At 59.4% G+C, this 16,005-nt stretch overlaps 1 protein-coding gene and 1 long non-coding RNA gene across 4 annotated transcripts in view; one reads left to right on the top strand and one right to left on the bottom strand.

The window, feature by feature from the left end:
- Positions 1 to 1,566: 1,566 nt before the first annotated feature.
- Positions 1,567 to 16,005, top strand: part of LOC310881307 — a 30,386-nt gene continuing 15,947 nt past the window's right edge. Inside the window, exons 1-2 of one of the 2 annotated variants that reach the window (XR_014572305.1) lie at positions 1,567 to 1,719; positions 7,330 to 7,484. This is a non-coding gene — a long non-coding RNA (uncharacterized lncRNA). The remainder of the gene's footprint in view (positions 1,720 to 7,329; positions 7,485 to 16,005) is intronic. The other variant, XR_014572306.1, reaches the window with a different exon arrangement.
- HRH2 (histamine receptor H2) lies at positions 2,489 to 15,576 on the bottom strand. 2 transcript variants are annotated; one of them, XM_083798487.1, is made up of 4 exons: positions 14,436 to 15,576; positions 7,973 to 9,476; positions 4,733 to 4,893; positions 2,489 to 3,150 (listed from the first exon to the last, which is right to left on the bottom strand). In XM_083798487.1, the coding sequence occupies exons 2-3, from the start codon at positions 9,073 to 9,075 to the stop codon at positions 4,875 to 4,877; spliced, it is 1,122 nt and encodes a 373-aa protein (XP_083654613.1). In that variant the 5' UTR covers positions 9,076 to 9,476; positions 14,436 to 15,576; the 3' UTR covers positions 2,489 to 3,150; positions 4,733 to 4,874. The 2 variants fall into 2 exon arrangements, with proteins under 2 accessions (XP_083654613.1, XP_083654614.1); XM_083798488.1 differs by lacking the exon at positions 14,436 to 15,576 and having other exon boundaries at positions 7,973 to 14,411.

The raw sequence follows: 16,005 nt of genomic DNA, 5'->3' as shown, positions 1-16,005 counted from the left end.
CTGGGTGGGAGGGTGACGAGGGGGGGGTGTTTGGGGACTGCTGGCACCGCTGCCCTGTGAGGGTGGGCGATGCCCTGCGTGGGGACACGTCTCTGTCCTGCTTGTGCCCTCTAGTGGCTTTGTCCCCTCTCCGGTCCCACGGCCACGTCCCCAGTGCCACGGCCACCCTCCCGGTGCCACGGCCACGCTCCTGGGGCCACGGAGCCGAGGTGGCCGGGCTCAGCCTGTCCCCGTGCCACTGGCACAGCCACCAGTGGCATTTTACACCCAGTAGGGAAACGCCAGGAGAAAACGGCTTGGGTCAGCCCGGGGGGGTCCCCAGTGGTTCCCTCCTTTCCCATCGCTTTCAGGCTGGAAGGGAGGAGCGCTCCTTGGCTTCAAGGTGTTTGGGTTTGGAAGTGTCATTCTTGACACTTTGGGGATGGACCCCAAAGCCCTTCTGGAGGCTTGAGACCCCAGAACCAAAACTGCTGGGTGAGTGACCTCTAAATGCATTTTATTGAAGAAAATCAAACCTTGGGATTTCTAAAACAAAGTTTCTCATCCTTTTGGCTGCTTGGGGCTGTTTGCCACCTTTCCATCTCCTCTGTGCTTAATCACGCGGCAGCCTGAAAAAATGCCAACACGCTTTTTTCTTATTCTACTGATGTTTCTCTTTTATCGAAAAGAAATAAAAACGCTCCTTTGCCTCCAGCCTGCGGCAGCCACTGCTGCTCAGCGGCGCCGTGGGGAGGGGGACGCTGCAGAGCCCTGCAGCAGCTCCTGCCCCCCGTGTGCCTCCCCCTCCCCACAACTCCTCTCTGTGGGGTTTGGCCCCTGCCCAGGGCCGTGGCAAGGACGTGGTGGGAGCAAGGTGAGTGTGGGCTCCTGTGTCCCCAGGGGGACAAGGGGGTGGAGGTGTTCCCGTGCACTTGGCTAGCAGGGCAGTAGTTCTTATTTGAGAAAGCAGGTGTTGTTTAGCAGCTTCCTAAGCCTTTTCTCCCAGAATTGCTGCTTGTAGAGAGAATTTAATTCCCTTTTGTCACCTGTGTAGGGGAGAATGAAACCATGTGCCACCTGGAGAAGTTTTCTGATGCTGCTGCCCCCTTAGGGCACCAGGACCAGGATGAGCTGGCACCAGTAAAGCCACGGCAGTGGATGGGATCAGATGGGTGATGGATGCGGGGACCTGGAGCATCAGCCTCACCCTGTCCGTGCTGGCGCAGCTCTAGCCCATCCCCACGGCATCGGGCCGGTCCGTGCACCGAGCGGTGCCAGGCACTGGGGCAGCAGCACCGCAGCCAGCCACTGCCACAGATGTTCTGCATTTTGGATTTCCCCCCCTTCCAGCCTTGTTAGTACTGAAATTAAAAAGTGTTTGCGAATCGGTGGCTGTTCTCCAGGACCCTAATTAGCAAATCTCTTCATCCCCCCAGGGCTGCAATCTAATAATCAAAAATAAAAAAAACCAACAAAAACACCAAAACCCAACAACCCCAAACAAGCCCCAAACCTCGTTTGATGGATCGGGAGTGCTACCGAAACAGTCGGGAGCGGCTCTTCCTGCTTAGTATGGTAATTAAACACTTCAATTGCAATTATTTTCGCAATTAAATAAGTCTCTAATTGTTATCATAGGTGGCAGGGGTTTGGGTGCGTGTGTTTGCCAGTCCTTCCTCCCTGGGCTGAGTGAAGTGGGGGTGCTGTGGGGCCTGCTCCTGGCTGCTGTGCCTGCAGGAGGTGAGTCCTCTGCGTGCTGGGCTGCTTTCTGCTGGCACCCCGACATCTCCCCTGCTGGGGATGCTCCCCCCTGGCTCTCCCAAGGGGGTCACAGCTCCCTGTCCCCAGGGAGGAGCGGGGAGGGGACAATGCCTGCTTGGCCGTCACCTTGCTGCAGGTTTTTCCCTGCGTGGTGCCGCCACTCTGGTGGGGCTCAGCGCTCCCTGGACCCCTCTGAGCCGGGCTGGGCTGAGTGCTGGGGGGCTGCAGCCCTTCCCCGAGCCCTCCTTGCTCTCTGCAAGCCGTTTGCTTGTTGCCATCGCTAATTGCAGAGGTGCAAGTGAGAGGTGGGTGCTGGTCCGCAGGGGGATCGAGGTAGAGCATCCCCGGCCGGGCTGAGGGGGCTGGGGGTCTGAGGGGCTGGGGGGCTTCGTCCCGGCCTGGGACCCCTTCGGGAAAGCCTCGGGGCCCGGCCGGGAGCGGGGCCGGGCTGCCCCCGGCCGCAAGCAGGGGGAGCTCCGAGCCTGCGCTGCCGCCGGGTCCGGTCCCCGGGCCGGGGAGGGGGGGCCCCGGAGCTGCAGCACCGCCCCCGGCGGGCCGGGCCCGGGGTCCTCCGTCCCCCTCATCCCACCGGCTCCAGGACCAGCTGGGGTCGTCCGGCCGGTGCTGCCCACCCCGGTGCTGCCCTCCCGGTGCTGCGTGTGCCCAGCGGAGGGATGGGGATGGATGGGCCGGGGGGGGTCCAGGGGGTGGGGAGGCTCTTCTGGCCCGAAGAAATCAACCACGTCGCTTTCCCTCCGAGTTAAATAGGTTTTTATATCGCTGATTTCTGCCCAGGCTCAGTCGCAGACATCCTGACTTTGCAGTCTTAGTGTTGAGCTATCGGGGAGCGCAGAGCCCGGCTGCTCGGCGGCTCCCCGTGGTGCAGGGGGCTCCGGGACCCCTCTCCTTGTGGTGGGGCTGGGGGTGTGAAGCTGGCAGGGAGAGCGGTGACAGCCCCAACAGTGCCAAAACCTCCCCCCGAGGTGGGACACCAGTTTCCCCCCCGCGAGGATGCTGTGGGTCTGGGTGTCCCGTGCTCCTGGCTGTCAGCAGCCACCACGGTGGCCCTTCTGCCACGTCACCTACCCCTCTGAGGGGTGGATGTGGCCCTTATGGCACCAAGGCTGTGGCCAAAACCCCTTTTCCCCACTCTCTGCCCTCCCTGCCCGACCCTCTCCATGCCAGCCCTGCTGGGGGCACGTGCTGGTTCTCAGGCACCACCGCCTGCTGGGGGGGGGGGGGCTCCATGCCGGAGGTGTCGTGGCCCTGCCGGTGCAGGGAGAGGCTCTTCTGCAGCTCTTCTCGTGGCTCTTCAAACACACCGTCCTCCCGGGAAGAAACTGTGGCAGGCAGAGACCTCCTCGGCGGTGTTTGGGGAGGGAGCAAGTGCCACGTGCCAGCGCAGGGATCCTGCAGGGGAACGGAAGGGGGTTCAAAGGATTTTCAGGGTGCAGGTGGTTCCCTTGTTCCATTTTCCTGCTCCCCAGCCTAAGGGAGGCTGCATTAAGCACGCTGTGCGGCTGGGAGGGATGCGGCGGTGAGGATGCTCTCAGCGGAGCATGGCTGTACACCGAGTGCTGCTGGTGGGGCAGGGCTCAGCAGGCTCACGCTGCCCAGGTCTCATCATCTGACGTCCTGCTGAGAAGCAGAGCTTTGCTTTGTGGCTTTCTCTGCCTGCTCTTCCCCCCTGCGTGGGCCAGCCGGCAGCGGCTGGATTGTCACCTCTGCAAATAACTGGGTCAAAGTGACCCTGAAGGTGTCCTGGTGTGAGCGGTGCTCTGCTCCTGGGTGCTGCCTCCCCCTGACTTTGCAGGTGGGTGCTGTGGGGTTTCACGTGGCTCCTGCTGGAGACCCTTTCCGATGGGTCCCCAACACGGGGTGACATTTCCTGTCTCCACCCCCGTGTCACAGAGAGGAAATCTGTGGCCACGCCAGGACCTCAGATCTGCAAACCTCTCCCTAGATTGACATTGCTTCACTCTGCTGATTGGGCTGGTGATGTCGTGAGGGAAGCTGGTGTTTTGCCTCTGCCTCATGGAAAGTGAACGTCATTCGGAAGGTGTGTGTGGCGTGGAGGGAAGGCATGAAGCAGTAAAACAGGAATTGGTTTCCCCTCCGCCCCCGGTGGCTCAGGGCTCACGCTGCTCCCTGCCTTGGGCAGGGGCTGGGGACAGCGGTGATGTGACCCCGGGGAGCTGTGACCTGCTGCTGAGCCGTGCTGGCACCCCCACGTCACACCCAGGGACCCCCACCCCAGTGGGGAGCCATGCACAGGGCCATCAGCATGACCTTGGCTCGGGTCAGTAGTTCTCGGAGCGCAGCAGAGACGTGCTCGCCCAGCCTGCAGCATGCAGGTGACTTATTTTTTGCCCCCAGGGCACGGTCAATACAGGAGAACCCATGTTATCAGCACGCAGTGTTTGAGGGAGAGTGTGAAGGTCGGGGCGTCCTTGCCTGGTCCTTCCCGAGACGGGCTGCACCGAGTGGCTCTGGGGAGCTCGGAGGCATCCCCACGCGTGGTGGCGAATGACCACGTCCAGCCTGGCACTGCTGGGGAAAGTGGCGATGCCTGGCATCAGCTCCCTGCCTCGGGTGCCTGGTGAGAGTCCCTGCAAAAGCTGCCTGTGATTCGTGTGGTGCTGGTGCAGGCTTGCGTGAAAATGAAGCGTGCTGGAAGCCTGCAGCCTGAGCGCAGCTGCCTCTGCAGCACACGGAGGCAGCTCCCTGGCAGCCTGCAGGGACGAGGGGAGCTGGCATCCCGAGGTCGTTACGGGATGGCTCTGTGCCCCCACGCCTCCAGGGAAGCTGGGGGATGAGGGGGGGACAGCTCTGGCCTTCACTGGGCTTGGGAGCAAATGCTGCTGGAGGTCACAGGAGTGAGGCTGCGCCTCTGGTGGCCCCCCTGTCTGCCCCACATGCCGTCAGGATGGGATGGCTGGTCCTGGGAGAACGCAGCGGGTGCCCCTTCCAGGACTCCCAGCCCCGTACTCACCCTGTAGTCCTTGCCTCTGCCGTCGAGTCTCTCCCTGAGGACAGTCCAGCTTTGTCCTTTCAGCCTTGCAGGATGCTGGAGGAGGGCAGCCAGGAGCAGAGGCTGGGAGACGTGTGTCTGAGGGCAGCAGGCTGGCTGAGACTCACGGCAAAGCTTTGGCACTGGAAAGGTTGAAATTGCACGTGAAGACATAAAGAACAGAGGGAGAACAGATGGGTCGGTGCCAGCCTGGATGAGCCTGCGGGCTCCTGGCTTTGCTATGCGTCCACCAGGCGCTGCCTGCCTGGCATCTGCCCTGCTCTGCCCCTGGAAATGGCAGCCCAGGGCAGGACGTGGTGGCTGGGGCAGGTCCTTTTCCATGGAACTGGCTCCTCTGCTTTCCTTTACTGGGTTTACGTGAGTTCCTTCCCTGGTCAGTGCATGGTGGGAAGCAGCTGTGTTCCCTCGCAGCCCTGTATGCTCCCTCCTACCTGGTCCTGACCCACAGAAACTTCTGCGCCGCGGTGGCTGCGGTGTGCCTGGGGCCTCTCGTTTTCCAGGGAAGTGATGGGGCTGGACCCGTCCCTGTTCCTGATACCCCTGAGACCGCCTGCGTTTCTGCAGGATTCCCACTATTGTTCGCTGGTCTCTTCTTTGTGCCTCATAACAGGAAAGAACTGTTACGAAGGGCAGCGTTTCAAAATCCTCTGCCCTGAATAACCACATGTGGCTGTTCTGATCGCTGCTCTCATTTGGGGAGGCTTATGGGGCTGTGAAATGATTCATGTTGGCCTTTTCTCTTAATGTCTCTAGAGAAGAGGAGCCAGTTCGGGGTGAAATTGGCTGCTCAGGGAGCTCCTGAGGCCACTGGGAAGCCCTGGTGGACCCCGGCCGCCTGCCAGCAGCAGGACGAGCACCCGGTGTCGGTGGTGCTGGCTTTGGGGGAACGGGCTGGAGGGCCCCACGCAGCCCTTGGTGCATCACTTCCAGGCAGATGAGTAAAAGCAATAGAGAAAGTAAAAGCAGTAACCGATCATTCAGCCCTTGAGCTACCTTTTATCTGATCGTGAGCAGAAACCACAGCAGTGATGCTGGGTAGTATGGGAAAGAGCTTTCTGGATTTAGAAAGGTCAAGAAACATCCCTGTGCTTGGGTCTCCCCCCACCCTTTGCCGCAGTGCCTGGGTCTTGCTTGTGAGCACCGCTGCAGTGCTGGCTGCCGCTCACCCGCTTCCCTCGAAGTCCTGCTCCCGTGGGAGCAAGCCCAGATGGGAAAGAGATCTCCTTGTCCCACTGGAAGGGGATGGGAGCTACTCTTTCTCGTGGGTCTCGTTCAGATCTACTTGAGTGTTAGGAAAGGGCCCAATCTGCACTGCTGAGCAAGTCGCGGGGCCTGATCCAGCCCTCGCAGGGGCTGCCCAAACCCTGTCTGGGCTGCTGGAGGTGTCTGCTGGTGTCCCCTTGGGTTTCTGGCCATGACTTCTGAGCAGGAACCAGCTGGTGTTTTGCATTGCAAGAGATGCTCAGTTAATAGCTAAAACCCCAGCTGGTGCTGTGCAGGAGCAGTGCAGGTCTCCTTCCACCGTTACCTGCTCTCAGCACAGTGGTGCTGGCTGGCCTCGCTGCTCAGCACCACTTCTGCTGACCTCCGAGGTGCTCCTGCGCTTGGTGGGATGGGGTCCTGGCAGGATGAACCCCCGGGTGGTTGTTCCTCTTGCTAATTACTTTCCCTGCACTCTTCTGTCTCGTCTCTCTGTGGCTTACCAAGGTCCTCCTCTCGCAGAGCCCCAGTGCACGAGCTCTCAGTTTGGGGAGCTGCGCTTTTGTTTGTGTACACAGCACAGCCCTTTTGGTACGTCTGCAGAAACACCGCTACCACGCCAGGTGCATGTTTTGATATACACTTGCAACTGTGTTTGCTAAATGTTGTTCCTCTCCACTCGTTATTATTGACTTGGAAAGTGAAGAAGAGTTGCAGTTTGCATTTGTTCCGCCTCTTCCATCCCGCTGTGCCTCCTGGGGCAGCCTCCCCTGCCCCAAGCCACCCTTCCACCTCGGGTCAAGCCAAGTCTGGGCGTGCAGGGGAAGTGTGATGGGGGACGAGCCTCCCGGGTGGCTCTGTCCTCTGCCTCACCTCCTCATGTTCTCCTTCCCATGGTTTCAGAGCCTGTTTTGGGGAAGGAACCAAGGGCACGTGCACAAGCACAGCTTTTCTGCGGGCACGTTGAGGACAGGGAGTGAAAGGACAGCTTATCTGCAGGATGGAAAGTTTCTGGGCTATCGGGGAATTATCAGGTGCTGCCTAGAGGTTAGATTAAAGCCTGGGAGCAGCAGCTTGCATGGCAGCAGACTGCACGTGTCTCTGTTCTCCTTATGCTCTGGGGGGCGAAGGAGGTGCGGGCTGACCCCTTGGGGATGTGGGCACCCAGGCAGGGGATGGGTGCCACGGAGCACACCCACATCGCGCCCGTCTTCTCCCCGACTGCCCCCTGCGAGGATGTGCCCCAGGGCTGGGCTCGGGGTGGTGCTGGGGGAATTTTTTGGCTTCAGTTTTGGGTGGTTGTTTGTATTCTTAAAACTGTTGCCAACCTAATTTTGGTTATTCTTGCTTCTTTCCAGAGATGGGAATGGAACTTGCTGTTGGCTGAGCTCGCTGCTGATGGTGACCCAGAGCCGTGATGCTGGGGCGTGTTTTGGAGCCGAGAGGGGAACCCGCAGAGCCCGGATGGGGACCCAGAACTCCGCTCCTGCAGGGACTCGCAGCGTGACCACAGGTGCCCTGACACTTTGCGCCCTGGGGACAACACCCCCTTGTCCCCACTGTGACAGGCAGCGACATTTCCAGAGTATCCCTGGCCGTGCCAGCCGCCTGCCCCCAAAAGCAGGGCATGGCCAGCTTCTGGGAGCAGCTGTAAATAACAGCTACACCCTCGTGTTGTGTTAGCAAATTCTGATGGTAAAACTGTCCCCATTACCCACAGAAGCCAGGGATGCTTTGTGATCACGGTGGTGCCCAGCCACCTGGTGTAGCTGAACCTGTGCCGCCAGCACAGAGGGAGGCAGGGCCCCACTGGTGCTGCTGAATTTCTGCTGGGTTGTAAAGAGCAAGGGGTGCCTGGGCAAGGGTCTGCTGCTGGGGCATCCAGCTCGGTGCTTAACGGTTCGCAGGCTAAATGAAGGTCTAGACAATGAGGTGCCTACCCCTGCCCTCCTCCCGGGGACAGACTGAGCACCAGGGTGCTGCAGGTGAGAAGGCTCTTACCTCTGGAGGGCTCCGTCATCCAGCAAGGTCCCCTTCCCGTTCCTCATCTCCAGCTTCAGGCTTTTCCCCTCCTGCTTGTCGGGGCCCTGCCTGCAGTTCCTGCCCCTGGGCCGCCCCTTCTGGAGGGGTGGCAGGCGGGAGCTCCTGGGCCCCCCCGTCCTCCAGCAGTGCAGCAAGTGCTGGTACGCCACCCGAAAATCCCTGTTGAGCGTGCCATAGAGGATGGGGTTCAGTGCTGAGTTGGCGTAGCCCAGCCAGAGGACGATGGACATGGGCGCTCCTTTGACACTGCTGTCCCCCCGCACCCCTCGGTACGTGAACACCGTGAAATAGGGGAACCAGCACACCACAAAGGCGCCCAGCACCACCGCCAGCGTCACGGTGGCTTTGTGCTCCTTCACCATGGGTGGCATGGGGTTGTTGCTGCTGCAGCACCACGTGTGGTTAATCCTCTTGGCTTGCTCCCTCGCTATCTTGAATATCCGGTAGTAGGTGACGCACATGATGACCAGGGGGATGTAGAAGGTGAGCAGGGCGTCCACCAGCCCGTAGATAGAGTTAACCTCCAGATTGCACTCCTTGGTGCAGTTGGGGGTGGTGTTCTGCACTGCCGTCCCGTTGGTGTTCCAGCCCAGGTGGATGGGTAGGAAGGAGACCATCAAGGAAACCGTCCAAATAATGACCAAGCCCACGGCCACCCGGGAAGGGGTGACCACCTGCCTGTAGCGCAGCGGGGTGGTGACGGCGAAGTAGCGGTCCAGGCTGATCATGAAGAGGTTGAGGATGGAGGCCGTGCACAGCATGACGTCCAGGCTGGAGTAGATGTTGCACAGGGTGCTGCCGAAGGGCCACTCGCTGGTGAGCTCGTAGAAGGCGGAGAAGGGCAGCACCAGGAGGGCCAGCAGCAGGTCGGTGATGGCCAAGGAGACGATGATGCAGTTGGTCAGGCTGCGGAGCCGGCGGTCGAGGGTGACGGCCAGGCAGACGACGATGTTGCCGCAGAGGGTGAACACGATGAGGATGGTGAGGAAGGAGCCAACCAGCAGCTGCAGGGTGAAGTTCATGGGTTTTGTAGGGCTTGTGACGTTGCTACACGGATCCATGGTGCAGTCGCATGGATGGAGCGGTCCTGCTCTCACTGGCTCTGTGGGTGCTTTGAGTGAGCCTCTACCAGGCAGCCCTAGAGCCCTTTTGCAAACCAATTTTGGGCCTGCAGTGACTTGGAGAACACTGCAGTCATCTACACATGTTCAGCCTTGTCTGCTGGGAGTGTCATGGTCTAGGAAAGCCATGGCCCTGCAACTTGCTGGTGTGAGCTGGCTCATCTGGTGCTGGAGCTGATCCCCTGCAGCAGCTACTGGTGGATCTCAGCTGCTCCCTTCACCTCTCCTCGGTGAGGTTGGGTCCCATGGGGTCTCACACCTGCCTCATTGTGTGCTTGGGCTGGAGATGGTGGCTGGTGGTGCTCTGCAGGGACAGAGCTTCACTGCTTCTTGAGGACAACCTGCAAAGAAAGCACCAAGTAAGGGCAATGGTCCCTTGAGCTGCCCATCGCCAGCCCCTCCAGAACTGGGGCATCTCTGCCTCCCTGGGCGCTCCAGCACATTTAGACCCGAACCAGGGAGTCCCTCAGCAGCTGGGGACACCGGTCCCTGCCCAGCCCTGGGGCACCCACATCGTGTAGTGATGGTGAGCAAAGTGCAGGGGTTTCAGAGGAAATGAGTCCCTACGGGCTGGTGATAAACAGGGGGCCAGGAAGAAAAGAGGAAAGAGTCTCCCTGAGAAAGCAGTGTGCTTCAATTATGCAATCTAGTAAAATTAGTCATTGCTGCATGATTTATGAAGCTCCACAGCTGATCTGTGCCTGTAACTGGGCTTTGAACAGTCCCGTGCCACGTGTTGGTCCCTGCTGTCACCAGCCACGCTGGCTCAAGCAGCCAGGAGCACAGATCCCTGCTCTGCTCCGTTTGGGGTCCCAGGGGGAGCAGGGAGCCCCTCTGAGTGATCCAACACCCCGGCAGGAGCTGGCTGGGGGGGGCTCTGCCAGCTCCATCGGCCGCCCCTGATGGCGGCTGAAACAGCCAAGAGCTTCAGGGAGTGCTTGCATGAAGCTGCTCCTGCTGTGGGGCAGGGGTTCAGAGTGGGGAGCAGCCCTTGCAGACTTGCATTTTATGATTACTTTTTGCCTGGATATAAATAACAAAAAGCTATTTTTTTTCCAAAGGCAGAAACCACACAACAACCCCCTCTAACCTGCACAAGGGCTTTCAGCAACCCGTCAGGGTGCTCTCCAGGACCTTGTCGCTCTAGGTTCACAGGGCTCCCAGCTCTTGGCTGATGGCAAGCAGCGAGCGTGTCGGGAAGGGGCTCAGAGGAAAAACCAAAACACTGCAGGGATGAGCAAGAGGGGCTGGGAGCAGGCTGGGGAGGAAGGGGCTGGTTCTCTGCAGGGTGCAGAGATGGGGCAAAGTGAAGAAACTCCAGGAGAGAAGAAGGTCCTGGGAGAGGCCACAGGTGAGATTATAACACACTCACTTGTCAAGAAAAAGATAATGGCATGGAGTGGGCTGGGCTGCTCTTCAATTGATGTGTGCCTTTGACTCAAGGTTAAAGGCACGCGAGCCGAGGCAGGGAGCATCTGGGAGTGAGTGCCAGGGTAAATAAGTGCTGATTGCCGGGAGCCACGTGGGGATCGGAGGTGACACCTGCAGCCCTGCTGCTCCGAAGGGAATTGGGAGTGAGTGTGAAGTGATGAACCGGCCCGTGGGATGCCTCCTGCTGTGTGGAGCAAGCCCGTTGCCAGACGGGGGGTCCCGGGAATTTGGGTGCTGGGGGGAAGCCCGCTGGGAGCTGGATGCGGTGCTTTCAGCCGCGGTGGCGGCGTGCAGAGCGTTTCCTCGCCTCCTGCTGCAGCGCGGGCTCTCTCCATGGAAAGCTCTTTGTTCGTGCACAAAGGGAGCGGGGAACGAGCCGAGCGCTGCCGGCTTGCTGATGGCAGCCAGGAGAACAGGTTGTTCGCAGAGAAGGGTATTTCCAAGTGAAAAGGATGTTTTTTCATTACTCCTAACGTGCTGGAAATGGCAGGATAAATTATAGGGGGAGTAGCAGGCTAGGAAAACGCTGTGGGTGGATCACAGCCTCCTGCGTGGCTGCTCCACTGCACACCAACAGCCCACTCCCGCTGCTGGCTCACAGGGGCTCAGCTGGGGCTGTGCTGGTGGCTCAGCACCCACCGTGGGGCAAGGGCTCTGCTGCTTTCCTGGTGGCCGGGGTCATCCCGGCTGTGGGCCCGGGAGCCTGGTTATGCTGCCCGAGACCCTCACGGCATGGTCTGCTCCTTCCCCCGTGTTTCAAATCCCCCTGTGCAGGCAGCTCTGCTGATCCTGCAGGCCGGGTCATGGACAGTTTCGTTTCTTATTGCTTCTCTGATTAGCTAGGGGTGAGAAGCAGACACTTTATTTTTCTTGGGCAGGGAGTAGGAACCGTTTCCGAGCGTGATATGGAGCTGCTGAGCCACGGGGGGTGGAGCATCCCATCCCTGCGGAGCTGCCAGAAGCCTTTGCTCCTCCACAGGCTGGGGCAGGACTCATGGGGCGGATGCAGGATGCAGCACCTCGGGCTGGGTCCTGGCACGGTGCTCGAAAGGCAAAACCTGAGCTGGGGAGGAGGGTGGAAGACCTGCAGAGCTCCTGGGGAGAAGTGCCCAGCTCGGGGTGCTCTCCTGCAGCACCGTCCCTCTGCCACTCTGTCTGCTCGGCTTCATCTAACACGCGGGTCCTCAGTTCCCGTTGTATTTCAGCAGGGTGAATTTATGTCCTCCCCGAAGTACGCCCAGAGCGGCTGTTTCCCATGGCAGCCCTTCTAGCAATGGGCTGCATAAATCACACCCTGCCGGCCCTGTCTCATCGGGCAGGTTTTACACCTACCTGACTGCCCCCATTACCACGGCCTGGATGTGTTCTTGGACAAAAGTCTCCCTCCGGCCAGCGAGGGAGCGGAGTAGGGCATCGCTGCTTGTTGTCCCTGTAGTGCCTTTCCCAGCGGTGCTGGGGCTCTGATGGATGCTATCACTGCTGCGAGACCTGGCCAGGCTGCAGCCGTTTTCCTGCAGACATCCCGGGGTTCCCTAAAAGCCTGGTACTTCTCCTGTGCTATTTTGGCTGCTCAGAGCAGTGATTTTTACTTAGCCCCTAATTGTATGAACTTGTGCCAGCCCGTTTTGTTTCTGTTGATCTTTGGATCCTTTGGTTCTTCTCCTGTAGCACTTCAAGTCCCCTGTCTGGTTCAAAAGTTCTCCCAAGCATCTCACTAGTGCATTTTCTTGAAGGACTTCCATTTTCTGAGCCAAGACCGCTAAGGATAACCATTAAATAAATTTCATCTCTAGACTAATGTTTAAGGAACTCTATTAACAGCCTTCTCCAGAGCAGTACTGATCCTCCTGTTGCAACGTCCTACCACCTTCCCCATTAGCCAATTTAACCTTCTCACAGTTCTGGCAGTAATTCCTGTCTCCTGCCCGAAAGGTCATTTTGCGCTGTGTAGAAGCCCGTGTACGACTGACCCACTGCACTTAAAATATAAATTATCTCCTCCGGGGAGGAAGCTGCAATTTATCTATGGGAAATTTCTCTTGTACTTTCCCTTCTTCTGCTCCCCCTGCCATTCATCTCAGCTTCCCTTCCTTTGGCGTTGTTTGTTCCAGCTCTTTGTGCACTTTTGCAGTGAGGCTAATGGGACGGCATCGGTAATATGTTTGCTGCTCTCCATTCATGTGGTTCTGCTTCTGCCTTAAAAGGTTCGTTGCAAATCTGTTAAAAGCTTAGGTTAAAAGCAGATAGATGGGCAGGAGGGAATGCTTGGCAAGTGCCTGGGCATGGCAGCTTGTTCTGGGGAGTGTTTCGAGGTCCCCAGACCCGAAAAGTCCCTGCCTTCTGTGTCGGAGTGCGTCCGAGCAGGGCGCTGGCACAAGTCACTTAGGAGCAAAGCAAATTCCCCGGCCCCACGGAGCTCACAGCAAGGCGTCATGGCTTTTTCCAGAATGGTGCTCAAGTGTTTAATCAAGAGATTAAACATCTGGGTACACTGAGAGGCGCTTCTGGCAGGGCTGCGTGGCAGGGCGGGGGGGAATTCTGCTGGGTTAAAGAGGATGTTTGAGGTTTGGTCGTGGGGAGCAGGCAGGGCTGGGAGCTGCCAAAGGGCTGTTCCCACCCTGTGCTGGAGCCGTGAGCCTGTCCCACAAACGGAGGAGACCCAAATTCCCCAGAAGTGGGGCTCGAAGGCGAGGTGAGGGTGCCGCGGAAGCCAGCTTGCCCTGCTGCCTGTGGGGGCTCACTGAGGGTGTGGGGTTGTTTCTGGTTTATGTCCGAGCACCCTTTTGGAAGGGTTGTGCTCCTCCCAACGCCCACACCCGTGGTTTTGCCCCTGGAACATCCCTGGCCCCCTTATCTCCATCTCCCCCTGCCCTCCATGCGCCCACGCTCTGATAGGCACACGCCGGCAGCCACAGCCTCGGCTTTGGCTGGGCCCCTTTGCAGCCCCTCTGCACCCCTGGGGCTGGGGGACACACACGGGGGTCCCACCTGGCAGCACCCCCAGCGCTTTTATCCCTGCTCCTCAGTTCCCTCTGCTGCCTCTTGCTCTCTCTGCCCCGTCCCAGCCTGAAACCTGACCGATGCACAGCAGCACTTGCTGCCTACGGTGTGAGCAGAGGGGCCGGGGAGACAGGGCACGATCCCCCTCCCCACCACAGTTGCCAGCCCTCTGCCCTGCTCCCCTGCAGGGCCGGGGCTCTGTGGGTGAGGGTGTTCGGGCCCTCTGAATGTAGAAAGCACCAAGGGTTATGCGGAAATGGGCAGAGAGCAGGCAGCACTTGAAAAGTTTGCTCTGTGGTGACTGCAGGAGAGAGGTGAAACTGAAAACAAGGGTGCCAGGCTCCTGGACACGCTTCTAGCTGCACAAGTCACGGCAGAGATCCCACATCCAGCCCGCTGCCCTGAACCCACGGCTGGGTTGGGGTCCCGGGGACAACCCCCCCCCCCCTCCTGTGCCTGGGAACCAGTCTTAACCAGCACTTAAGACTGGCTTAAGTGCAAGAAGTTGGTTTAGGAGCAAACCTCATGGGGAGGCTGCTGGGGCGAGATGCTTCACTCCTGCAGGTGCTGAGGCAGGCAGAGCACTGCCTCTGCACCCTGGGAATGCTGCACCCACGACCCCTCTCTAGCCCCGACAGTTTTTGTTTTGTTGGTCCCCACCAGCAAAAGTCCCCAAACTGCCCTCTGCTCGGGGCAGTGTGAGGGGACAGCACGAAGGTGAGGAGTGACACCGCCCTCACGCTCTGAGCCAAGCGGCCCCACATGGGGTGCCCGGCACACCCCGACCCACCGACCCCTCCGAGTTCTCACCTAGAAAGCCATTCACCAGCATAACAACCAGGAGGAAAAAGAAGCAAGCAAAGCTTTACCTGGGAACAGTGCAGGTTTCCCGCAGCCCCTGGAGCAGGTGGGAGCCCCAAGTTTCTCCCGGCGTGCGTGGCACGGTTTGCGCGGGGAGCAGCGCGTGTGCGAGCCGGGGCTGCCTGCTGCCCTCCCTCCTCCTCCTCGCCTACCAATATCCAGGCAGCGCGCTGACTGCAACATGAGTCAGATCACAAGGGGGTGGGATCAGAGCCTTGAACTCAGACGTCGAGGTTATCATCCGGCAAAATTTGAAATGCTGAAAGGAGCCGTGCTCTGGGCGTGCGGTGTGCGGGGCTCCCCTGAGCCGTGCCAGGCGCAAGGGGCTGGGTGCCCACTGATGCCCCTCGAGCTGCCCCGTGCTGCAGGCAGGAGCTTGCTTGCTGCTAGAGGTCTGATGCCGTGGGTCTTGGTGTTTTTGTGAACTGTTTTTGTGTTTGGTGTGAGCCCCCAAAAGCATCCAAGCCTGAAGCTTGGGCATCTGAGGTGCTTCAGAGGCTGCAGGGCTCTCTGGCTGGGGGGTGTCAGAGGTGCCCAGGCTCCCTGGTTGCATGGGGAAGAGAGAAGGGAAAAGGGGCAGAAATCTGCAGACTTACTCAAGGCAGCACGAGGAGCCCATGCTGCCGTGCCAGTGCCTGACAGGCTCCAAGAGCGTGGCCAGCAGCAGGGATGCTCCCAGCCGGGTGCTGCCCTCGGGGCTGCACCAAACTGGCAGAAACTGTCCCCTGCATGTGCCACTGGGGGGGCCGCGGGGGGGCATGCCAAGTGACAAACAGGCAGCGGCAGCCTTTCCTGCTTCTCATATCTTTCTTTTATGGCTTTCAAAGCCTTGTGCAAATATTAACTGCTGGGACAGCTGTGCAAGGAGCTACTTCCCCTTTCAGCTCTTCCCCTAGGGCTGGGCTAGCAGCAGAGCTCTCTGGCCAAGCCTGGCCATCCCGATGGCTCCATGTGGCTGGGGAGAGCAATGCTGACCACTTCCGTGCCCCCTGGCAAAGAGCCGGGGACTGACGTGGCTCACTGTGGGCAGGATGAGGCCCTGGGCTCCCCAGGCTGTATGGAGTTGGATCCGGCTCCTCCACCAGCCAGGCTGCGATGCCCCAGTGCCAAAAACGTCCCTGCCTCAACCCCAGCCGAAGAGGGACACCGGCAGCCCTGGTGCTCACAGCAAAACGCCTCTGATGTGTTTATCTCTGCAGTTCCAAGCACAGATCTATCTTTAATAAGCCGGTGGTCTGCTGGAGCTCCGGACTTTTCCTGATGAGCGCCAGCGCTGTAGTTCAGCAGGGATGCAGAGCGGCTGCTGCATGTTACGGAGAGAACCCTCCTGCAAAACAAGATTGAAATCTGCTGAGGAATGCTCCTCAGCCGAAGTCGCTAGGGTATTGACTTCTTCTGTTCTTTGGCTGCGCTCTAGGAGGGATTTTTTTGGTCTGGAAGTCTCAGGCTGTGAAGTGCCTTGTGGGAATAAAGGGCTCTGGCTATTGGGTCAGGACCCCCCAGCTCCCTCACCCTGATCCCTCCCAGTGCAAAGTCCCTGTTGCCTGGGGGGCAGGAAAGCTACACCAGCTGGGAGCT

Source organism: Anser anser (genome assembly GCF_964211835.1).
Source record: "Anser anser genome assembly, chromosome: 14".
Taxonomy (NCBI): Eukaryota; Metazoa; Chordata; class Aves; order Anseriformes; family Anatidae; genus Anser; species Anser anser.
This window is presented reverse-complemented; position numbering and strand designations above follow the sequence as displayed.